At 41.0% G+C, this 25733-nt stretch overlaps 1 protein-coding gene across 1 annotated transcript in view; it reads right to left on the bottom strand.

Annotated features, from left to right (window-relative positions):
• Positions 1-19014: 19014 nt before the first annotated feature.
• col5a3a (collagen, type V, alpha 3a) overlaps positions 19015-25733 on the bottom strand; it is a 49551-nt gene continuing 42832 nt past the window's right edge. Inside the window, exons 60-66 of the mRNA XM_034894429.1 lie at positions 23981-24016; positions 23477-23530; positions 23082-23382; positions 22734-22846; positions 22497-22565; positions 21430-21663; positions 19015-21207 (exon numbers count right to left, since the gene is read on the bottom strand). Of these exons, the coding sequence (XP_034750320.1) occupies positions 21061-21207; positions 21430-21663; positions 22497-22565; positions 22734-22846; positions 23082-23382; positions 23477-23530; positions 23981-24016 (954 nt within the window). The 3' untranslated portion in view covers positions 19015-21060. The remainder of the gene's footprint in view (positions 21208-21429; positions 21664-22496; positions 22566-22733; positions 22847-23081; positions 23383-23476; positions 23531-23980; positions 24017-25733) is intronic.

Here is a 25733-nt window from a genome sequence, read left to right as displayed (position 1 = left end):
GAGAGAGATCTTTTTGCTGCACAAAATGTTGCCACTACAATGACAGATACCTCAAGAAAGAGCTGACATTTAGCATAGATAATGTCTTCCTGCTTATAAGCCCGATGGGGAGTGATAGTGCATTGTAAAAGATTGAGATAGTGAATGTCAAACCCACATTAATGCCATTAATTTAGCGCTGACACATATCCAATTAGAAGATGCCAAAATACAGGGATAGAGGGATCCTCTGGGGTTTAGGGAAATGATAAAGATTATTCTAAGCCCAGTTACAATAGAGATAATGAATGTCTTTAGAAACACAGATAATTAAATGATGGTTAGGCATTCTAATAAGTAATTTCCAGGACAGGTGAGATTGTAATTGGGTGTGCACAAAGCCTCTGTACGTTTATTTCAGAATATGTGTCACAATGATTGGATAGTGTGGGCCTGTGATGCCCCTGATTTATTTTGGCAGGCTGTGTTTGTAACAACCTGAATTGGGAATGAAAAAGATAGGTAAATGCGCAACTTGTCACCTGTGGTGAATCACCTGTAATGACTTACCCACGTCAAGAAAGCTGAAACCACAAAACATGAAAAACACGTTTGCTGGAAAGAGGGTGTCCAGCTCTCACACTCCATTTTCCTTCAATTATTTCTATGACCAGGACGTGTCCCATCGGATATTCTTTCAAGGGACAAGGAACCGTTTCAACTGTATGGCATTTGTTTCCAATATATGGTGCGTTTTGACAAATACGTTTATAATACAGAGGGTTTTAATTGTGCACAGACACCCTCAAATTGGTCTCAGACATCCTCAGCTGATCTCAGCTAACCAACAGCAGATCCAGGGGATAGTGAACATCAACAAGTTAATGGATAGTAATGAGGACACCAAACCAATAATTTGGAAATAGCATCTAGCCACATAACAGCCCTCTCTAGGGGAACATCAACATAAGCAAGTATGGAAAATTGGGGAAATACCAAGCCAAAGGGTGTGAAAATTTGGAGAGGGATAATTTATCACATCATGCACAGCAGGTCAAGCCGACCATTAGATAAAGTTAAAGATAATCTTAGTGTGCAAGGGTGTTTGCAGGATTTTCTAAATCAAAAGTTTTAGTTGCATTTTGTTTGATGTTTGTTGCATTCTATAAAACAGAGTTGAATTGTTATCCGGAGCTTTTTCTCCAGATTAAACCACAAATCTGTGAACCTCCCATGGTTAACAAACTGAACCCAATGAAAAAATGCAACAAAGTTGCAACTTTACCCGCCCAATCGCAGTCGAGTCTAGCTAACTACATATGTGAAAGCGCCCCTAGAACATACAGTGGTATTAGTTCATAACACATTCAGAGAAGATTTTAGATCAGGCAGTGGGATGGCTTGTGCCTTCCAGCCCCTGTATGGTTCAGCAGAGGGTTGACTTTCTCCAACCCTGCTGCTGCTCTCAGTGGTATAGTGCACACCCTCTTATTTTACCAGCAGAAAAAACCCACAAAGAGGTTAAATGAGAACCGGAGGGGGAGCAAGGAAACAGTGGTGTATAAGAACTAAAGAAACTAGAATATAGGAATTACTCCTGCCTTCCTGTGCTGTTGTTTTCACCAGTTATTGTATTTTACCGTGTACAGATTGTAAACCATCCTGGATGGTGCCTCAGCTCAGATACATACAGGAGAGCACGAGGCTGAGATTAATAGAGATGCCCAAGGCTGCCTGGGTGAGTAAAAGTGATGTTGAGTCATTGCATGGGGTCAGAGTGCCAGTGTGTTTAATGTTCATGTTGACGATACACACTACTAACAGACTCCTCCCTCCTCCTGTACAGTTACAGTCTAGAGACCTGGGGCGTTGAGGGATCTGGGGGAATATTTTTGAGGTAAATGCAAACAAAGCATAACCCATTTGTCAAAGATGCAGCATTTTTCTCCTTTTTTTTAATCCCCAATCAGTCCAAGAAGGCCAAGACAAGGGAAAAAATAGATCTTTAGGGCTACTGTGTGTCCTCTCAGGCAGGCATTATCTCTCTGTTCCTTTTACCTCACACAAGACTGCACTGTGTTTGGCGAATGTGGCACTAAAATCACCAATTTAGAAACGAGATTCTAGACCCCGTTTTATGCTTCTCTGAACTCATCAACTCTGTCTCTCTCTCTTTTATGCCGCATCTTCTCATGGTTAGCTTCAGTGTTTATGTTAGTTATTGATTTATAGGTTTGGTTGTATTTCATGCTTTGTGGCTTAATCTGGGATTTGTCTCTGTGTTTCTCTTTGTGAGTTTGTTGCTAAAATATTTGAAGTAATGTCTACAACATTTACTGAAGTGGCCTTAGGTCTAAATTTAACAACCACCAGCATCTGTGTGTGTGTGTGTGTGTGTGTGTGTGTGTGTGTGTGTGTCTGTGTGTGTGCTTGTGTGTGGGTGTTTGGTTCTAACTACCTACAGTTAATCTGCTTGACAAGAAGTACAGTTCTTCAGCATTAGAAACACAGCTGTTTAAATAGAACGATTTATATTGAGCCACCATTGCCAAGCCTATCATTACTTAGATTTTCAATTTCCAGGAGTTGATTCTTTTACAAATAACTGGAAAGCAAGAACACACTTAGAATTAATGGCGCTACAGCAGAGGCAAAAAAAAAGGAGCTTAGTGTTTTATTCGTGGTTACAGTAAATGTTAGACAGGTGGATAGGCCCATCGAGTGACTAGATTGTAGATCATCACACAAACATACACAGACAGTCTATTTGGATTTTGTGAAGTTGGAAAACATGAGTTGCTCTATCCATTTTGCAAACAGTAGAGTCTGTCCTATAACAGAGCATTGTGGTTGTTATTGATCTTCGTAATGTTACTGCGACTGCAGGCACTGCAGAGTTATTATGCAATTGGACTAAAAGACCATATGTTTCCTGAAAGTATCCAGTATGTTGCATCCACGTTAGGGAGTTCATTGGGCACACAGGGTAATGTTAAGCTGATGTAGCTCTCTGCCTTTGGCTTAAATGTAATACTCTGTGATTAATACACATGCAGGCGATATGTCACACACAATCACACATCAACATCAACATGTCAATAAAAACACAGATGGAGAAGTGTTACCCTGACACCGCTGCAAACATAACACAGATATCTGAACCACCAGACAAGCCTTGCGCAAATATTACAACACATTCTTATGTATACATCTCACAGCTGACACCATGCTTCCTAATGAATGTCTAGTCAACTCTTGCCTATGTGAACGGCATGAAACACGTCAATGAGCAGTACCAAAAGTGAATTATCTTTGAATGGTCAAATGGACTGATGCAACTCACATTCATCTGCCTGCTCAACCTGTCTGTCCACTTAACTAATGGAAAGTCATTATAAATATAGATATTTTAAGCATTTGTGTCTCATATATTGATGGTGGTTCAGTAAGTCTATTGAGCAAGAATGCAGTGACGGGCCGGCCCGAACAGAGCTCCGATGTAAGATTTTTGTCCACTAAAAGTGATTGTTTTGGCACTAATAAGCTCAGATTGTTATTTAAAGTGTCTAGAAACATTGACGGTCTTAGAAGTTGACTTCTTGTCCGAAGGCAATGCTTGAACAGGTTGAAAAAGAACAAAATTACCCTTCAAGTAAAAAAATACACAGGATTTCAGGCAGAAGCTCATTGAACATGGTCAACGTGGACCTCTGTTTCTAACCAATTATTAAAATGAATATGTCCATTCTTAAAGGCTTGATTGTCAGAGCAGTGTTAAGACCAAGACGGCTCACTAAATCTCCTTTTGTACAGATGAGGAGCCTCATGTATTTTCATCTGGACTAATACATAATAAGTTAGTGATGGTGTGAAGGCTGGGTCAGAAGGCCAAGAGTGCTCAGTTGCCATAGCAATGCTCACCCGAGTGCCCTGGAGGGAAAGGTGTGAAATCCTCAATGGCTGCCTGAAGATGGACAAAGCTTTTCACACCCTCTTTTTGTGTCACTTTACTACCTGCAGGTAACCGAGGCAACCAGGCCAAGGACAACTTAGGTTCAGTTAGAAATTTTGGCGAGGAGGCCCTGCCGTGCTTCTTGACTGTGCCTTGCCATACTTCAACAAACATCGTCAATCTTCATCTAGATGAACTGTCTCTGTATCAAAATACAACAACAGGGACACGTTGCCCTCCACAGACTTACAGAATCAAACCATTAGGGGAGACTGATAGACAGATGGTCTGCTAAGTGCTCCATCTTTTAAGAAAAAGTCACACATTTGCAGATGTTAAATACTAGGTGCTGGACAGAAGAACATGTTAAAGACGGAAGATTTGTAGATAATTCTCCCGTGAACATGTATTTATTCACTACCAAGTGACGCTTTGAGCATCTGAAGAAGAGCTGAATGCTCGAAACGTCACTTAGTGTAATTACATAGTGTGCAGACTCTATTTTCCATCTTTTAAGCAGGCTAAGCTGGCCGATACTTACTCACACAATCCCACCTGCCCATCGCTTTATCTCAAACCATCCCTTTCTCCCCTTCTTCTTCCCCTCACACGTCTCCCTCTGTATCCCTCCTCTGTCTGTTACCGCTGAACGAGCAGTCCTACATGCTCCCTGAGTTGTACTCCGTTGCCTGTGTTTGTGTTTAATTGGATGAAAAGATGATGCATAATGCGGGAGGAAAGAAACATGAGGGAACCAAAGTCCATGTCGCCTGCGGCAATAGAAACCAGCAGCTATTTGTTGTTGACATTTTTTTCTCTACTGTTTTTTCTGCTCCATTGAAACAGCAGCAGCTTTATGTTTTTTCATGTACTTTTATTTCCCCCATTGCAGCCTGTCTGTGATGCAAAGTTACAGAGCATCACAATATTCCTCTCTCCACTGCCACAACAGTGTGTGTGTGTGTGTGTGTGTGTGTGTGTGTGTGTGTGTGTGTGTGTGTGTGTGTGTGTGTGTGTGTGTGTGTGTGTGTGTGTGTGTGTGTGCGCAGCATGTAGCAGTGTGTGGCTCTCTGATGTGGGTCTATTGGAAAAGAGAACTAGCGGGTGGTCTCCATTAAGGACATGGTGATATAAGGTGTTTGCAAATAACCTGCAACACGTATCTTCACTTCCTTTTCACTAAAGCAGGACCACTAATGATAATAAAATTCATATTGGATTTCAGTAAACGTATGCAAGTAAAGTTATGATCTTGAGAGAGAGAGAGAGAGCAAAATGCCTTCTACAATACCTCCATCGGAGCTGTAATGTTCCTCCGGCCAATAGTAAGGGGGACGTGGTGAAAGGTAATAAAAAGCTCTTCAGAGTGGTGAGAGCTTTGTGCTTATTCTTAAAGTAGCTACAGATAACTCACCTTTTTTCTGAAATAGTGCCCTTTGTTAACACTCAGTTCTCCCTGTTCCTTATCTCCCAGCAGCCATTTGACAATTCCCAGCATAGCTGTATCAGTTTGATATCTCCCAGCAGCCGTTTGGACGGACAAAGGCCGTCATAGCTGTCTCAGGTTGATATCTCCCAGCTTGTGTGCTCATTGCTCCCGCGTCCCTGTGCTTTTATAGTACCAGTTATATTCAAAAGAAGAGACCATGACATATGCCGAGAGGGTTAGAGGAAGAGATAAAGAGTGAGACACCACTAGGATAAAAAAAATGGTTTTACATAATTAAGCAGATAGAAGTGATTACAGCAGCTTATCCACAGAGCACGAACTGCGCACATCCAGCCTCATTATGAAGTAAAAGACTCCAAACTGTGGCTGATGGCTTAATTACAGTTCCACAGTGGAACAAATGTTTTAGAGTCATTATGGCAATTCACAACCTTTTTCCTGAACACACAAGCAGTCATCAGAGAAGGTGCTTTCTGTCTTCCCCCATGTTTGCTTTCTCTCGCTTCATTGCCACTTTTCCCATCTCCATGGCCTTCTCCTTAGCCCAATGATCAAACATCTCTTCTGTCTCTTTTGGTCCTCTATTCTAACACTAACAGAGAAGCAATGGAAATCTTGGATATCATGCTTCAACAATGCTCATTAAATGTGTATAAAAAGAAAATCATGTAAAGTAAAAAAAAAAGATAATTTGAGACATAATATAGTGCAGAAGTCAAAATGTAAAGATAAACTCTAACAAAAATGAAATATAAAAAAATTATAATACACACAGGTAGGGCTGGGCAATGTATCAATGTTGTATCGATATTGCAATATGAGACTAGTATTAGATTTTGGATATATCGTAATATTTTAATATGGTTTTACAGGCTGAATTACAGTAAAGTGATGCCATTTTCTGAACTTACCAGACTGCTCTAGCTGTTCTACTATTCACCTTTACCTACTAAATCATTAAATAATTTCTGGAGAATATCAAAAATCTAAGTAACAATTTGTTAAAGCACCAACAGTCAACCATACGATATTGTCATAATATTGACATTGAGGTATTTGGTCAACGATGTCATGATATTTGACTCTATATCACCCAGCCCAATGTACAGGTATGTGTGGTAGACAGATGTACAGTAATTAAAATGAATAAACTGCATAAGTAGTAAAAAGAAGAAAAAATCCTTTGAACAGATTGTAAAACAGTAAAAGTATATAAAGATAAAGTCACAACACAATGGGGAAGTGGCATAATGGTAACATTTTAGTACTGTGCTGTTAGTTATGGAGGGGGTAGAAAGCTCCTCTGCCAAGCTCCACAGAGGCAGGCCGTTGGCAGGCAGCAGAGTGTAGACTTAGCACTTCTCAGGAGTTAGTATCTGAAGGCAGGCACAGGGGCTTTTATTCTCCACCCTGCTTCTGCATTATTGAATCAGGGGACTGCCTCAAACCTGAAACTGGACACAGCACAGAGGGAACATGCAGATTTGATGAATTAATAAATTGCAGTGGAAACGATGTGGAAGGAAAGCGAGCAGCAAAGGGAAACTGGCAGGATCGGATCAGATAGAGACAGAGCAATGAACGATTTCTTTATGCTTCAACCGCTTATCTTTCAGTTGCACACTTATATATTTTGACATATACATGTACAGTATATACAGACGTCCTGAGACATGTATATTGCCCACACACACACACACACACAGATACAAAACACAAACCCATGCTCCTTCCCCTGAAGGCCTTCATTAGATAAAAGTAAAACAGCTCTTTCCGAGCTGCAGTGCAATTATTCAGTGAAGTCAAGCATGTCTCTGTGTGACAAAGTAAATTGCTTTTTTCGGTTTTCTGTTCCTGATACAGATAGGGTTTTCAAAATCTGAGGGGAAGCCTCGCGCCACTGCTCCCGACGCTGAAAGAGATACCAGCAGTTATTTACCCCACTGTGTGCTCGTGTTTACAGATGACTTTACGCCCATGCCTATGTGCTGTGTATTTGTGTGCAGATAGCGGCGATTTGCTGTGCATAGTGGTTTGTGACAATCAATCAGTTTTGTTTCCCTATTGCATTCCAGTGAAATCAGGCTTGATTGATGGAGGTGTGGTGTGATGTGGTGTGTTATGGTCTGTGTAGGAGAACTTGAGGCCTTGTGCACTACTTAGATAATTATCCTGAACAGTTTGAAAACAGGCAGGCACCGGCTTAAATGATGCTGTTTGCTGCTGCACCGTCGGGGAGGCATGCACCAGGCTTCAGTTTGGTACCTGTAATGGTTGCAGCTGTACCTAATTTTATTACAGTTTTGATGATGTTTTACAGGTGGTTTCCTCAGGAACTATAAGCCATTTAATGAAAATATGACAAGGATGACAAGTACTACTGTCTGTGCCTAAACAGTCTTCCTCTAAAATTATCAAAATGTCACTGAAACTTGTATGTTTGGAGGCATGTTGAAACTGGGGATCCTCGTGGTTTAGGTAATTGGTGGGGTCATTTTCCTGGACGTGGCCTGAGAAATACATGACTATTTTCTCAGGACTGGCGGATGATTATCCTTCCCGTCATGTTAGGATGAATGAGAGAACTGTTCACGGCCACTGACTCTTTATTTATCTTTTTCCCGCTCCCTCCGGTAAGGTCCCATTCAATATCCTGAAACTTGGGAGTAAGAGAGGGAGACAAAGGACAAGCCATGTGTGAGGGAGAGAGAGAGCGCAAGGACAGAGAAGAGTCAGGAGATTTATTTGTGCTGCCTGTCGGTTTGTGGCAACACACAGGGAGACAGATGCTTATGGGAAGCTCCAGGAATCGCCTCTGTGTTTATGGAGTACGTCAATGGATCTTGTAATACATTTCTGTACAATATCGACTAGCTTTATATTGAGCAAAATCATCTTAATTTATGATGATACTCACAGCTGATTGGAATTTGAAAACAGCAATAAAAGGTTATTGGGAAGCTTTATTTCTTATTAATTTTGAAACTTATTTTATTTTGTTTTTGTTTTTTTTTAGAAACTTTACTCAATGTGATATTATATACCAAGTAACTCGAGGCCTATATAATGCCTTTATCTGGTACTGGTGCTGATGTTGGACTGTGTCTACAAGAGGAAATGAAGCAGGTTTTAACAGTTTTTTTTTCCGACTCGAGATGAAATATTGTCATTGCTGTCTTGCCACCAAGGGACCTGCAAAAATCTTGAGGCAATACTACATGTCCAAACATCCAGTAATCCAGCTGCTGGCTATTCTGTTGCCATAGAGACATGTTGTTGTCATGCCGACAAACTAGCCTGTATGTAATGGGAAAAAAAGAAGAAACTAGGATTAGACCACAGAAGTGCTCACAACTTTGCTGTGGAGCGATAGAGTGGCGGTTCCTTTAAAATCAGTTACCTCTCAGGCTGGACAGTGCTCTGACAGGGAGGGTTTAGAACATGCATTAACACATATTGAGTTGACTTAGGGTGAAAAGGCCCACAGAGAGAGGGGGGGTGGGGGGTCTGTAGAAGCTGAGGTTGACACGTTGTAAGGAAAAGTGAGAGAAAGAGCTTTTGGCATGAAACCGGAGGTAGGAGAGGAGGATTTACCTAATCTATCATTTTTATTCTTCACATGAAATCGTACAAGGTACAATTCCAGTGAAATGTTCTCCCATTAGCTCCTTCAACTTGTGCATGATTCATCACACAGCAGAATGTGGCCATCAGATCGGTTGAATTGCACTCAAGGATGCAGCCAAGTCTTGGCAAAAGGACAACACAGCTCCTGCTCCGGCTGGAAACCGATGGAGGCCACCCATCTGAAGCCTGCACACAGGCTAGCAGAATGCCAGCAGTTCCTCCAAGCTTGTCTCAGTGCCCCCTCTGATGCAGAGAGGATCTTGCTAGCCTTTGTAGTCAGGGTTGTAGCCATAGGTTGTAGCTGATAGTCATCTTCAACTGTGTTTACATTTAAACATTTCAACTGGCCAGGCCAGCAGAGGACTGGTGAGTTGATTTCCCAATGAGGCGGCCACCTTTTATACATTTTGCGGAGCTGACGGAGAAGCAACTGAAGAGGTCCGCACTTTTTTAGAATTAATTCATCCACACCCCGCTCCTCTTTTACAGCACTGGTTCCACTGAGCTTTTCTTGTTCACTAAACAAGCAGTCTGAAAAACCCTGCATGGGCACTTCAAAATACTCATGATTTATGCCCGTCGGTGCTGTCCATATGTGCCTGGAATATCTGATCAACTCCGCTGATAGCTCTGCGCCAGCTGGGGGAGGGATGGAGGGAAGGAGGCAGGCAGTAAGAGAGACTGAAAAACAAGTCATAGAGAGTACAAGTAAAAAAGCAATGGATGAGATGAAAGGGAAGAAGACACAGAGAGAAAACTGAGACATACACTGACAATTGAGTGAGCGATGCTTAAAAAAAAAGAGGCCAACAAATAGAGAGAGAGAGAGTGAATGAAGGACAGATAAAGGAAGAGTGAGGCTGAGCGGTGTTTAGCCCTGTGGAAGCCACTGACCACTCTAATTATCCTCTATTTTCTTCAAACAAGGCTAAGGCATTGTGAGTCAGTCCCCGAGGACATAACCCGCTCCTCATTTTCTCTAAGATTCAATTTCACTCCATCCTCCCCTGTCTTTTACATATAAAACACTTTCTTCAATTATTCCTCTGACGTTCATATCTGTATTATTTGACGCCTTTGCCAATTCAGACTGACTGCTCATTTCGCATTCTAGTGTGACTAGAATCAATCCAAGGCTCATTCCGAGAGAGAGAGAGAGAGAGAGAGAGAGAGAGAGAATAGTTGTTTGTTAAGTATGATTGAAGACAAGACACAGAGCGAGATTGGAGAAAAGGACAGACCAGCAGAGGGAGGGCGATATAATTTAAAAGGAGCGTGCAAACGAGTTTGTGTGTGTGTGTGGATGTGTGTGTGTGTGTGTGTGTGTGTGTGTGTGTTGTGTAAAAGAGTCAGGCCAAGGACTAAGTGTGTGAAGTAAGTATGCTGGAGTGTGTGTTTGGTGTAATGAAGGTGTTTCCAGCTTATGCTTGCGCTGGTTGCTCCCTTGTGTAGGACAGCATGGTTTATTTGAGATCAAATGAGGCTACAATTACACGGTGGATGCCTTTCTCTCTCAATCGATTACAGACAAAGGGAGAATTCCATCAGAGGGTTTTAACTAGAGGTGCTGCTGCATGCATTGCTGTCTATTATAGCATACTGGCTCATTGTTACTCTGCTTTGAATCTCACAAGAAAGGGGAGTTGGCTTTAAGAATAGTGAAGAGTGATTTTCAAATGGATGCTCTCAAACGGACCTACAGCATTGAAGTGAAATTAGAGTAAACAGTCTTAATGTAACACCATTTTTCCTCCCAGGGAAAGCAGTTACCGGCTGCTTAAAAAGTCTAAATCTTCAGATGATATCATATGCTAATTTTCTTTATGAATATTTTAGTTATATTCCCTGCTGTTAGAGGTGGAGACAGTACTATGCTGTGTGTACTAAGCAGGTCATGGCATGTCTGCAGATTAGACAAGCAGGTAGAGTAACTTAGTATTTCATGTACTAGTTTGTCACTAAACAGTTTGGGTAAACTCACCAACATTCATTTGTTAACACCTACATTTCTCACTAATCCTCATTTGCCAACTTGGTCTCTATAAATTGCGTATGTTGTTATTAAAACAGTTAAAAATACTCTAACATGATACAGCTTCACATTTAATTGGCTTTGTCACAATCAAATTAGAATAATATGAGAAAAGATTTGCGTTTTGAGGTGTATAATATTGGTTACTTATCAATTACTTATGAGTAATAATTAAGCAAATGATAGCAAAAATACTGTGTGGCTAAATTAAACTGACTGTAGTTTTCTCTGCCAGATAGTCTGGCAGAGAAAACTACAGTCGATAAGATTATTTTATTCGGTCTGAAACCAAGTGGCTAGCATGTCTATGGCCTGCTGCTTTCCTGTATCAACCCTCCTGGTTTGTTTGCTTTATAGGACCACCTGCTGACTTTAAAAAGCCTGTTTTTTAATTATTGGTCTTAGTAAACTGCCTGTTAAGCCTTCCTGCCAAGTGCTTTAACATTTGAGTCCAATGTGTATCCTGTTGCCAGTCACTGTGACACATACATATCCAAATGAAAGTGAGCAACATATTGAAGTTCTCTCTCTAAAGCCGCCTGTGAGATGGAATGCCAATAATCATTGACATTTGAGCCCTGAAAAAAAAAGATATTGGCCTCTTTCACTTGACAGATTTTATTCCCTTGTAAGATTTTATTTGGGCACTTTAAGCCTTTATTTATGTAGGACGGCTGAAGACATGAAAGGGGAGAGAGAAGGGGAACAACCTGCTGCCACTGTGTCAATGAGTACACCTCAATATATGGGCGCCTGCTCTACCAGGTGAGCTATCCAGGCATCCGCCTTGTCACTTTTAAAAGTGAGGTGTTTTTCAGAGGTATCAGAAGCACTAGCTGCTATTTCAGATTACAAGGTGCCTTTATATTCAATGGTAGTATACTACTACTACTTTAATTCAAATATGCGGTTGGCACGTTTCTGTATTGGATAAAACTGGTAGCTTCTATATTAATTGATTGAAGCCAATTGTCAGTGCTGTGCTGTTTAGTGCGCAAAACACACACACACACAGGTAGTTTATTTGGCTGCAATTTGGAGATACTCAATCCACCTTGCTACTGAGAAAGGTAGCGTTTGATGCTTCTTGAGTTCCTGAGTCTTGGTTGACAATGCCAATAAAATAAGTTCAAAATGGAAGTAGATGAAACCACATGAAATTAACGCATTTCACTAGACTGGGTAAACACCGCCCACGCCGCGCGATTTGATTTCGCCCTGCAGCTCGGTCTGGAAACCTAAACCTGGAAACCTTTAATTGTCCTGCTTCAGTTCACAATTTTGTGGGAACCAATCATACACTGGCTTATCTCACTGCCGCGCCATTGGCAGGTTTAACACAATGGCGACAGAAAAGCGACCAAGCAGCTTCGTGTTTACCTTCAACATAGCGGCCACCTAACGCCACCAAAGCGCAGCAAACATGTTGATGCCGCTGTCGCTTCTACGTCACCCAGATCGTTGATCTGATTGGTTGAAAGACTATCCAATTGCGTACAGAGTCATGTGAACTATGCCCCTTGGTCACACCTCTTGTGCAGAGAAAATACAGAGCAGACTCCCCAGACCAATGCTCAATGTCAAATCCATTAAGCTTGGCTAGGTCTGGTGATAAACAGACTAGCATTTTACACCACATTTGTATTTTTACGCATCAAGCATCAGCTCAGTTTCAAACATACTCACACAAAGTGTGTGTGATGGAGCCAAGTAAACAACAGACTTCTAAACAATCAACAACAACTGTCACCTTCTGGGACTGCTGAGAACTGCAGAGAGTGATAATATGACAGAGCCACAGATTTGAGCTACAATATGTTACTTTGGACAAATAACTTGCGGGGGTTTTGTGTGGGAGGTGGAGAGTATTTCTGTGTCATGTACTGCTTTTAACGGAGAGGTCTCAGGATGCTTTGCCATCTTTGATTGTAGGCATGCATCCTTAGTGTCCTAAAAAAAGAACAACACTCAGAAGCAGGGACTTGGATTTAAAGGCAAATCAATTTAGATGTTGTTCCGCAATTTGCATTTTGTCATTGAGAAAACAAGATTCTGTACTGAAATGGAGAAGAATGGGATATAACACATTACCCTCTAATAAAACGTGCGACCAATCATATTCCTATCCAGATTTCAAAGAACTCCCAGTCTGCAACCACTACTGGCTTGCAGACTTTTTGTTACTCTCTAAATGCAATTTGCAACGGTTTTATTTTGAAGAGCAACATGACACAATTATAAAAGTAATGAAACCCACGCTCATACATACTGTATCTAGGTCACCTTGTGTTAGCATGACTGTACCTTCTTTAAAGGTTGTCAAATGGAAAGTGAGGAAGACAATTAAGGTGGCAGACATTTCTTTAGCAATAAGTTTAGAACCATTTAAATAGTGAATAACATTTTTTCTGTCGGCGCCGTCTTAGCCTTAGTCTTATGTACCTTTCGCACTGGGTCTCATTCAGAATTTACATCTGGCAGGTGTTTCCATATTCAGTGAGGGGCTTGCCCCACGGGGAGTGGCGTGAGCACATAGCTAATAGGCACACTCGTCTCATGCTATCAGGGGAATGGTAGGATCAGCCTCCGCTCCACAGGAAGCACAGGGGACTCAGATGAAGGAGATAAGAACCATGTGTATGTGCGCTGGATGTAGGCACATCTTCATGGGCTTGTGTATATGTGTATATATTTTCATGCTTTGCGTGTGTTTATGTGCAACTGTCATACATAGAGGAAAGGCTGCTGTTCCAGTCTGCTGGCTGACAGACAGTCTCCTGGTTAATGAGCAGCTGTCGGCCATCACTATTCATGAGCCCTGTCACCTCACCTCCTCTCTCAAAGCACCAGCACCTGAAAACCCTAGTCTCTTATTAGCACTGCAGCTGCATATAGGCACACACATCAACACACAGTCTTTCTAACATAAGCATACATTCATTCTACAACATGAATAGTTGTACATGTACTGTAAAGAAAATCATACATTGCACGTAGCATCAGTGGAGCCGCATCTTCAATAGAAATCATAATCAAATTGAAGCTTTGTGGTTAAAACAGACTAGGTTTGGCATAGCATTCAATCCGTGCATGGCTGCACTTTCATCTGATGCAAAAGGGTGTTTTAAGTGCCCTAGAGGAAATAGATAGAGAACTGGAGTTTTAACTAAAGACCTCTGTTTTTGCAGCACTGTTTGAGGGATAGTCAAAGAAAATGAAACACCAACATGAGACTTTTCTCAATGAAAGTTGCTTTATGTCAATATTGGCCTGCTTTCTCTGCCTTTATACCCATCAACTTTACCCCAAAAAAACAGGTGAGGGCTTATCAGTAACAGAGACTGGCACTTCTATCATTACATGGTATGCTCTGTTTAAGACCCTTTTGCATATATTTGAATTGTTACATTTTAGAGAAGGGCTTGACAGACAGCTACTGTCAGGTGTGGTGTGGATTCCAAAATGATCAACAAACACATTAATGATTACAGTGTTCCCAGTTCGCTCTGATTTCTTCTGTGCCAGGAGAACTGAACCAAGTCAAAGCTACCAATACACTTTTGTGTGACCATATTGTGATTGTATACTGCATGTGTATGTGTGAGATAAAGAGATTGTTGACCGTACAGTTTTACAAAAATAGAAATAGGATAAGAGGAAATCAGAGTTAGTGAGAAAGACAGACATAGATAAATGAGCGACTGCAGGAATAATTCCCGATTGCAGATTCCGAATATTGCTCCATGTCTCAGGTTGGTTCTGAATTATTGAAGAGCAGCAGAGTCAGGCTCAATTGTACTCATTACTGTGAAACACATGGAAGCATAACTCAAAGGTTGCCAGTTGCATCAGCAAGTAGAGAGAAAGGGATGCACTTTATCCCTCAGCAGGTGTATTGATTACTAGGCCTTATCCATTTTGCTGGTAAAGTACAAAGATTACACAACACTGATAGTTTCATACAAGTGACAGAAAATATATTGCCTTCTCCAACCACTGTAGAAACTTTAGCACCCTCACACCTTTTATCTATATCTCTTGTTAGACTAAATGAGTCTTTCCTGATCCGTCACACAATGAGCTCTGCTTCCAATGCTTTTGCAAGATTTATGTTTAAAGTGCCCAGGTGCCCAGGACTTGCTGCCGCATCTGATTCTCTCTGATAGAAAAACAACTGTGTCAGTGCCGCTACAGGAATTGGGGTGCATTGATCATTCACAGAGGTAGAGAGAAGAAAAGGGGAGGGACAGTGGAAAAAAGGGGGGTGGTACGGTGATGGAGTGAGACAGAAGATGAGGATTTCTTAACATTCAGGACCGCAGACAAGAGCAGCTAGACTCGTCGAGATGAATGAAAACGATTAGTTTCCCCGGCTTTTCTACTGAGGTCTGAGCCAGTGTACTCCAACAGCTAAATCACTCAGTCTCTGTCTTTCTCACACTCTTTCCTTCGCCTCAACTGATTTATGGGAAAAAATCATCTCTATTGAGAGATGGGTTCATTCAGTTACCACTCTCCCTCGCTTAATCTCATTCAAGATCAAATCAGAGACACACACACAAAGCCGAACACAGATCCCCTGCGAATATTCCTCTGGTTTTCCTGATCAAGTTTGTTCATTAACACTGTGCCGTGGATTCATGAACAGTTGTGCATTTTTATATTGGCCTGAGTGATTCATACAACACAGGCCTGTCAAGTGAATGACTAGCTCTCTTTCTCTACCGTCCTGCTCTCTCATTCTCATCATGCATTAATTTCTCTCAGTGTCCCTCTACCACTGTGGTAAATAAGACACCAGTGATTACTTTGCCTGTCTTGGGGAGCTTGCAGAAAACTCAGGCCTCCTTTTACTGGGGAATAAGTAAAGTGAGGATAGCACGACAAGTAGTAGTTGTGGCTGTGGACGCTGAGAGCTGCAGCAGAGCCGCAATTGAGGAGTTGTGTGTGTGTGTGTGTGTTTGTGTTTGTTTGTTTGTGTGTGTGTTGAAAACAATGGGGTTTTCTCAAGCTGTGCGTTTGAAATTGGGCTCTCTGTCTGCCAGATAATTATCTGACACTCTTTCAGACGCATAGGGCCTTGGGCTTCCAAATCGTCACTGCACTCTGTGTCCACTCGCCCAGGGATTTCCATTGCCCTCCCTCGCCTTTAAGTCATTTTTTCAAACCGCTTTACTAATGTTGGCTTTGTCGATAAGCGCTTTTGATGGAAAAAGCATCTGGGGAAAGGATCCCCCCCCCCCACCCTTCCTGAGATAAAGGAGCAGTGGATGGGACCTGGCAGGAGAGGCGTCGTATGCACACTAATAAGAGTACCCCTGCTTAGCCACAAGTGCTTATGACTTGACATTGCCACGCAGACACATCTACAGGCCTACACATCAAGGAGCACATTCAGCACAAGTTATTCTGCATCCCTTACAGTACAAGATGCTAAACTGAGAACAGCATGCACACTGATACACACATCAGCGGCGTGGAAAATAATGTCTGCTGTTATCTACTGTGACACAACATGCGGATTTGGGTGGATGTGATGAGACCAAGGGAGTGTCTATGTCTACTGGGAAATGTAGATATTAGATGTTTTTCTCTTTAATTATCGTCTGTTTAATTTGTTCATTTCTCAGTGTGACTTTGTGACACTTTAAGCTTAGTTAGAATCAATGTCACAGGAGAGGAGCTGAGGGCATTGGCAGCTAGGCAGAGTGTATAAGGGAGAATAGACAGTCCAACAAACAACAAAGAAATGTCTTGAACATTTTTCACTCCAGAATAATGAGACAGAGATGTGAAAAGAGAAAGAAGGAGCCAGAGAGAGAGAGAGGGAGAGAACAGAGTTAAGAGAGATGGAATAAGAGAGACAGTCTTGTTTCTAATATGCAACAACTAGGATCCTACTGCCTGTGGGTTATACTGATGCACTCCTGGGCCTAAAAGTAGCTCATCAGTGCCAACTATAGACCCACAGCTCTGCACAAAACCTTAATGGAACAGCAGTAAACGGCAATGCAGAGTTGGCCGGGAGCTTAGCACAAAAGTACACATCTGTACAGTAAAGCTTACAAGATATTCTACATATTAGTTAAGTTTAATTTTATTTTTGTGTCATGCCAAACATTTGGCCCATCCCACATGGGATTAAAAGACTTCTGGTCGCATATAAAAATCATTTGGAGAAATAGACTAATATATAATAATGTATTATAATGTATATATACATATATTGTAGATATTGTTTGTGGATCAGAGTGCATCAGGTTTGCTGTGTTATCCTCTAGATACAACAGTAGAGATACTACAAAGATATTATTATAAGATAACAATTCTGTCCAGACTGCATTAGAAGACAGAGCACTGCAGGGCTGGTGTCTTCCAGAGATCATGCTCCCAATCAATAATACAGCGTTCAGCAATCCTTTGAATTAAGTTACAAAAATCTACTTGTGTAAGCTTCACTGACATGAAATGAAAAAGTCAAAACCATCTGTTAAATTAAAATCATAAAATAAATAGGACATCTTACTTGGAAACAGTATTTTTTTTGGGCAGCTTATGGTACACAAAATTACAATTTTTCAACAAGAAAGACAAGCTTCGTGTATCATCTCAAGAACTAACATGCAGTGTTGTAATTTTTGTTAATCGGTGACATTAAACTGGGACATCTGAAAGAAATAATTTTTAAAACGTATACTTTTTGATTGTTTAATTTTTTAGCCACAGGGATTTGACAAAGACTCTAGAAACCTTCACTCATCCACACCTTTCAGCGTTGTTGTATATTTGTTGTTTACATTTGTGAGCATAAAATACTAATTTTCCTCATGCAGAAATGGATTTCCATGGGATTGCCACAGACTTAGCTGAGCTCCGGGATCAGCTGGATGAAGAGCTCTTCTCAGTGCTTTGTTCAAGCTGGTTTGTCTCTGTGCAATGGAGAGACTGTGTATCAATGGTTTCCAAACAATTGTCATGTTTGACAACTCAGTTCTGGGAGTTTATTTGTGTATATTAGTGATGAAGATGTTTTGCTGTCAAAAGAGGAAATAGTTTTAAAGCACTGTAGTGCCAAAGGTTCAGCACTCAGCAAAAGAAATACAAGACTTTGGAGATGTCACAGGAATGGAGGGCACTGGAAGGTAGAAAGTGATGTAAGCAAGGGAAAAGGGCATAGTGCCCTGGAAATACCATATGGACAGTCACACTGCTCTTGATCATTATTCTGAGTTAGTGGCAACAGATGACCTTTCCTGGTCAAGATCTTATAGCGGTTAAAATTCAATTGAGTGGAAGGGAGCAGAAAGGAGAGAAAAAATAACATTGTAACCTTTATTCTGCCATTGACGCTAACCTTGAACAGTGGGCCCCAAAGGGGATGAGTGCCTTGTACTTGTGCGAGAGAATAGGCTTTTAAGTGTGCATGTGCACGTGTACAAGTCTGCCCGATTGGAGCAAAAAGCAATTATTGCGTGTGTTTGTGGTAGCAATAGAGATAAGTAGGCAGACAGAGAGAGTATGTGAGAGGGGTACGAAGAAATCCAGACACTGGTTAAACATCAAGTAGCCATTAGGACTTTCACCATTTCTTTTTGCCTGTCTCACAAATCACAACAGCTCTACCTTCACCAAACTGACCAAATCTCCACGGCTGCATTTCTCATCCTCATCCCATTTAATTAGTGACCTCTTCTCTTGTTCTTACCATTCATCCTTCCATTGCTTCCGTCTCTTGAGGACTGAAACAGAGCTAATTGAAATAAATGAACTGGGGAGCAAATCAGAGTTGATTACATTGGCTGTGTAGAGATGCTGATTGCAAACTTGTTGAGGGAATGTTGCACAACAAGCTGGTAATGAATAGCCGTGCTTGTGTATTACACTCTGACTGGACATTGCAGACAGCCACATGTCCTCATGGCTATTGTTCTAACCCGCCAGTCGGGTCTGGAGAGGGAAAAAGATAACAGAATAATTTCTTGTATGTTTTTATTCGCACATCCATTTTTGACAAATACACTTGTTTTTCATTCAGGCGGCAGATTACTGCTCATAAAGTCCTCAGAATAACTGTACAGTATGTAAAATTAGTACAACAAACAATATACACAGGAAGGGCAGCGCAGGATGGGACAGGAGGAGAGGAGTTAATTACTGGAATGTTTAAATGCTGTGAAACAGAACAGCGGGAGTGAATTGCAAAATTACACACGCTGGGCACACAGTCTGCTGTTTGAGTCGGAGGAGGTAGACAGAGCATTAAGATTTCATTTGCTAAAGGGAAAATCATGCGTAAAATGGAATTCACATACATACGTCCTTTTTGTAATATTTCACAGCTGTAGTAATAATGTCATCTAAAAACAAATCCTGGAGCTGCTCCACAGACAGTGAATAATGGAATAACATGGCTTTATAATGACACAGGGTTGTGATGACACTTTCTGGTTCAAAGCTCTACAATTTTCAAAGATGATTTGAAAGAAATTTATTAAGTGGATTATACGACACCATTAACTCCAGTTCTGATGCTGTAATGTCTAATTTAAGTAGTTGTTTGTATTCTTAGATACTGGCTTATCTACCTAATATCAGTGAAATGGCGCAATATAAATTCGGTTTAAAATCAATTTTGCCTTCAAAGTTATCAACCACATTGCTCTGAAGTGTCACTAACCTCCTTTCACTGGCCCTGTGAAATTGGCACAATCAGCCAGAAGATGTGCAAAAAAACACAGTAGACTAGTGCCCAGCCTCTGAGGGTGTTTTTTGCTGCTGAAAGAGCAGTAACACTCTCCCTCTTTAGCCCTATAATCCTGCCCACAAAGACACACAAACACATTGACACAAAAATAACAGGATCATCTTTAGCACCGAAGAGCAAATCATGTCAAAGGAACATGCAGAAACATATTCAATAGTCAAATTTCAACATATGAACAAAACATAGAAAACAAAAAACTCTGAATGGGGCAAAAACATAAAAAAACGGTTATGTCAGCAGTTATAAAATGCTCTCGAGAGAATCATCAAATTTCTCTTGGTATAAAGAGTTGCAGTTACCGTAAGACTAGAGAACACTTTAACCAGCATGCTCTTATTTCTCGCCCTGAAATATCCCCAACCTAGTTGCTGAGGCATGCCATAGTAAGTCTATAGCACAGTAGGATGGACGTTAGTCGGACATATAAAGTACTGTAGTCCTTGGGAACTTGGTGGGCTCATAAAGCTTATTATCAGCCCCATGGAGGGAGAACAGTCCAATAAAAGACACAACTTTATCCGTTCAAGTAAGTTTTGGGTTCAATAACTAGCTATGCCTATTAATTAAATGAATACTAATCAAGGTAATTCACTGAGAAAACTGCAGTTGAAGGATATAAAGGACAATTTATTATTCCTGCACACAGGAATTAAAGGAAATTAATGACGGTTCTTGTGTGGAATTGATATGCTAGGCTAGTTCACAACTGCTATGCAATTGTCATTAAAGTGAAATCTGAGCATGCAAATGAGTATGACAACGTATCGCTGTAGTCTTTGTAAAACATCAGGGAACAACTAATTCATCCAAGGTCTGAAAAGACCCATACCACAGAATGACAGACTGTTCCTTTCTGGTATCATAATCATCATTGGACAGATGTGTCTTGTTTAGTAGTGGTCATCGTCAAGTGGTGCAGTCCTCATAATTCTAGAGGATCAACTGCGACACACTCAAACAGTGTGAGAGAAAAAGAAGAAAACTTAAAATTTAAATATGTCTAATAGGAATATTTCCCTTTGGTAAATGTGCTTTGTTCCCACTGGTACCTGTCCTCTTTTTTGCCATTCTTCTTATTGTTGTAAAGCCAAAGAAGCTATTTCATTGGCTGCTGAAGAGTCTTGAATAATATACAACAAACCCACCACATACAGGAACATAAGATAATAAATATTGCTTGGGGCAGTGGCAAAAGTCCAATTTCTTTTACTAGAAACTTGCTGTGCAGGTCTGTTTGTTGTTTTTTTGGCAAGATTTTAACCATTGAAGCATACTCGTCCAACTTGGAATCCAAACTTCTGGTTGCTGTTGCCAAAATCTGCTGGAGCCACATTTATAATAGGAAGCAGCTCTGCAGAGGGGGAGTCAATCTCTAGAACAGTCCTTTCCTGACCTTTGCGGAACTGAAAGAGAAAAATGAAAGTCATTATTAGAATTTGCTTGGCTTAATATGACTAACTAAACCCCCCCCCCTCCCCACACACACACACTTTCTGGCCCAAATCCCTATTCAAGTCAGTGATTTGATGGCTAGCACAGCAACACAACTGATACGCACATTAGTTTCATTAAGGTTAATTCTTATTCGTCCAGTTAGTCGCTTCCCTTTTTCCCCCTGCACTGACCTGGCATCCATCATGCACTGCACTGATGAAGGGGCTTTTGGCTTGTGTCAGCTCCTCGTCATTGCTGCCCCGGAAGCGGAGGGCAAGCTGGTAGGAGCGTGATGTACTGTCAAACCAGCCTGCTGAGTTCTGACAGGTATAGGTGAAGCTCTGCTTGGCTGTGGCACTCAGTAGTTTGAGGAAGGTCAGCTGAACTACGTGCACAGGGTTCCCATCGCTGTCACTGTAGGAGAACTGGATGACACAGAGACACATGAATTGGTGTTCTACATAGGCAGAGAAATGTTATATGCACTATAGACATATCCTTAAAACAGTTTTAACCGTATATTACACAAAAAGGAAAAACATGTTTGAGACTATAATCTGTTTCAGACAAATATCAGTTCTAATTTTATTTACATCATGAAATTACAAGCGAGTCCTGATGAAGGAGTTTTTGTAAGCGAGGGTGAAAAAGTTACTTCTTTTCGGAATCAATACAGACAGGGAAAGTAAAGTGGGAAGTAAGAAAATTAAGTCAGTGAATTGCAATTGTGCTAGCAGCTCTGTGATTATCTGAGAGGGTTATGAGACCTCTGATCAGGTGCACATGAATGGCCAGTGCATTGAGAATGCTGCCCTGAATGCTAGTCACAGCTGGCAATGGCTCTGTGTGAGTCATCCAGACGGTTGAAATCAACTGCTGGCAATATTAAATCAGATTTCTCATTGCACATGGACTAATAAATTGATACCAAAATATTCAATGTGCAAATATACAAATAAACTCAAAGCTTTCACATGAAATTGTGTGCACATGGATCAAAACACACATGCACGCATACACACACACACACAAACGCATGAATGCACGCACACACACACACACACACACACACACACACACACAGACACACACGCCAACACAATCATGTGAACACACTCGTACAAGTGCTTGCTCCTCAATCATATGCATGAATATCATTCAAACACTCTCAATTAGGAAGAGTAATTCAGCTGAAATAGACTGCCTGGCATTTGGAGCCAGCTGAGATTAATGGTTGTAGTATTTATTGTTTTTTTACCTGCTTGCCTTTCCTGTATTGGCTGTACCAGCTTCCTGGCTTCTCTTTGTTCCATGCTGCCAATTTCACCTACAGAGAGAGAGAGAGAGAGAGAGAGAGAGAGAGAGATAGAGAGAGAGAGAGAAATGACAATGAGTAAAATTTGAGGCTTAAGGGATATAGGGGGTGATTTGTGCTCTGATGTAATATTACGAGGTCGGCTTTGTAAAGGCTGACAGCAAGAGATTGGAGACTTACATTCTCAATCCTCTTGTCAGGGTAGAGACATGTCTCTCCATCAGCTGTGAAGTTACAGTAGACCTTGATGGAGTCTCTGTGACAGCCCTGGTTAGGATCAATCCAGTAGTCTCCTGCAAAATGCACAAAGAAAGGACATCAATCAAGCACCAGATGTTGATATAATGAGCACATCGAGGAAAATAACATGATAGCATGCAGCTGGGAAACAATAAAGCGGATTTTGAGGACTTTGTAAGGGTGTATGCTAAAGGATGTGTGCATGTTTGAAATGTGTTCTAGTTTTTCCTGAATAAAACTTTTTTTCAAATATTAAGGCATCAATTATGAAGCAATGTCTTTGCTAACCATCTTTGTAGTCATGCTGGACCATCATGAGCTCTTTGCAGGTCCGGGCAGGGCTCTCAAAGGTTCCTAGGGGCCTCCTCATCACCTCCACTTCTGTTTTCATTGAAGACAGGGTGGCAAAAACTTCTTCCATTCCCTCAGCGTCCTCTAGAGGCTGATCTCCCTGGAGGAACTCCTCCACATCCAGATCCTCCTCCTTTTCTCTGGATGGGGCTGCTCCTCCTGCGCGGTCAGAGTTCCTTCGTCTCTTCCGCCTGCCCTCCCTGATAGGCAGGGGCTCAATCATTGTGGCAGGGGGTCCCTGGAGGTAGCAAAGAGAGGTGAGCAAGTTGATAGGGAAAGAGGTTAAATCTGGCACTGAGAAGGCTATTATGTGGAACATTGGCAGAACTCACTGGGGGTCCAGGGAGGCCAGCAGGGCCTGTATCTCCTCTGGGACCAACCATACCCTGTAAAATAGAAAAGGACAAAACTTTTATGTCAATCATTTCTCACCTGGAGCCTCTCTCACACCACTTGGCTGAATCCCAGCTTTATCCAGGCAGATATGGCTGCTTATAGGATTATCCAGCTGTGTGCATCAGCACTCTGTGGTCAAAGCCTTGGCTCTCAAGACACACTATAGTGGCTTTCATAACATCACACACATCAGAACCAAATCCTATTAAAAGGGCCCAATGGAAAAATTACACACAAGGCAAGCATGGCTGTACAGCAGGCTTTTAGTTCCAAAGACATGCGGTAAACACAGTAGAGCATTATGATTGTGACGCTTGGTACATTTAAACCAACAAACACACTTTTTCTCTGTTCCCCAGCATGTGTTCCCGGCAGCTGCTAACCAAAAGGTTTGAGAATAGCAATGGCAATGTATAAATAAGACAGATTACTATACTCACCATTTCTCCCTTCGATCCTTTATCACCAGCTACACCCTATTAGTAAGAAGGAGGAGTAAGTTAGCAGTAAAAACATAAATACAAGTATAATACCTCTATCTAATTACTTAAGCATGCACTGCCAAATATTAATCAGCTGTTCACTGGAAAATCAGGCAACAGCTACTTTCAAACATTATCAACAGGTTTTTGGATATGCGCACACATCGCTACGCAGACCTTTTCAAGATGCTGGTTGAAAGAATGAAGGAGGAACGCTGTGTTTGCACGGCATAGCAAGTCTGCCACCGCTGGTAAACTTTGAAACAAATCAAATTTTGCACGGCTATATGTAAACGGGAATATTAGTGGAATATTCACTTTCATTAGCCATAAACAGTTCAGTCAATATATTGTCTTTTTTGGAATAAGGGCAAAAAACTGAATATTATGTGCATTTTTTTTGCACCTACATTATCTTTTATGTTTGATGTTTTAAGATTAAAAGATGCATTCCTGATATAAATGACATTTTACATCTGTATCAACGGGATCCTATTATCCTATGTTTTTGTGTGTAAATGACTGATAGTAACAACAATTTTTTGAAATTGGTCCAATATTAAGCTTGAAGCTTGAACGCTGTAACCGGCAGCCACAAAACGGGCTTCAATGTAACCCTATGGTCTGACAACATAATGAAAAGGATCCCTACAGAGATAGTTTGTTTTAAAACCTCTTTGAGACCTTTGTGTTTAACCAAAAACAGCACCAAACCAAAAGCACTAAACCCACCAGACTCCATTTTAAACTACAGTTCTTTTAACGCACAGAGCCAACATATTTTCACATACTAATCCCCAAACTATGTGTTTATTTTAAATGAAACTAGAGTCGTGATGGTTGGGATGGTTGGAAAGGTGGAAAGACGACCCAAAACTGCTTTTCATAGCTTTGTATTGTTTTTGTCGACTTTAAATGAAGTGTATTTTATGATGCTAAAATTAATGTTTATTTACAGGGAGTCTGGTGGGTTTAGCTAATGCAATTTTCTTTAACAAAAAGGTCAACCTCCTTAGAAATCCTTTCCATAATGTTGTCAGACACTTGGCACAATGGCAAAACAAGCACTTTTGTAAATGTAAATACAAGTTGAACAATTTCCCTATTAACTTACATTATAGCTTCTTTCCCTGACTGCCGACATCAGCGATCTTGCCTAATACTAGACCAGTGTCAAAGATTGTTCTTCCCATTAGACATAAAGACATAGAAAAAATGTGGACAGTTCAACAATTACATTTCTAAACTAATGTCTGGTTATATTATGAACAATTTTGATCTGCAGCGTCTAGTTAATTTGGTTTCCAGTCACCAAAAAAGGCATAAACAGGTTTCACATCTTTTTATGCATCTCTTATTGCCTTGAGCATCAATGGGTAATGGAGTCATTCAGCTTAAAGGGTTTATTATAGCCTACTTTAATAAAATAACATAGACATTCTAAATGCAACAAGCAGTCAGCCTGCAGCTATGTTTGTTGATAATTACTGCTTCTTGTACTTGTTTAGAGGAGTTTTACAAGTCATTGTCAAAATTATTTGCCACGGGATGGACAAAAACAGTATGTGAACAGATTGATACATATATAAAGATTCTTTACTGAGAAAGTAGAGCTGTAAGCGTTCATTAGGCTTAACACTCAAATGACTTATCATGTAGGGTAGCTGAAAACATAATCGTTCATACACTTTAACAGCTGTGTCACTTACTG

The sequence above is a fragment of the Etheostoma cragini genome, chromosome 15 (genome assembly GCF_013103735.1).
Source record: "Etheostoma cragini isolate CJK2018 chromosome 15, CSU_Ecrag_1.0, whole genome shotgun sequence".
NCBI lineage: Eukaryota > Metazoa > Chordata > Actinopteri > Perciformes > Percidae > Etheostoma > Etheostoma cragini.
This window is presented reverse-complemented; position numbering and strand designations above follow the sequence as displayed.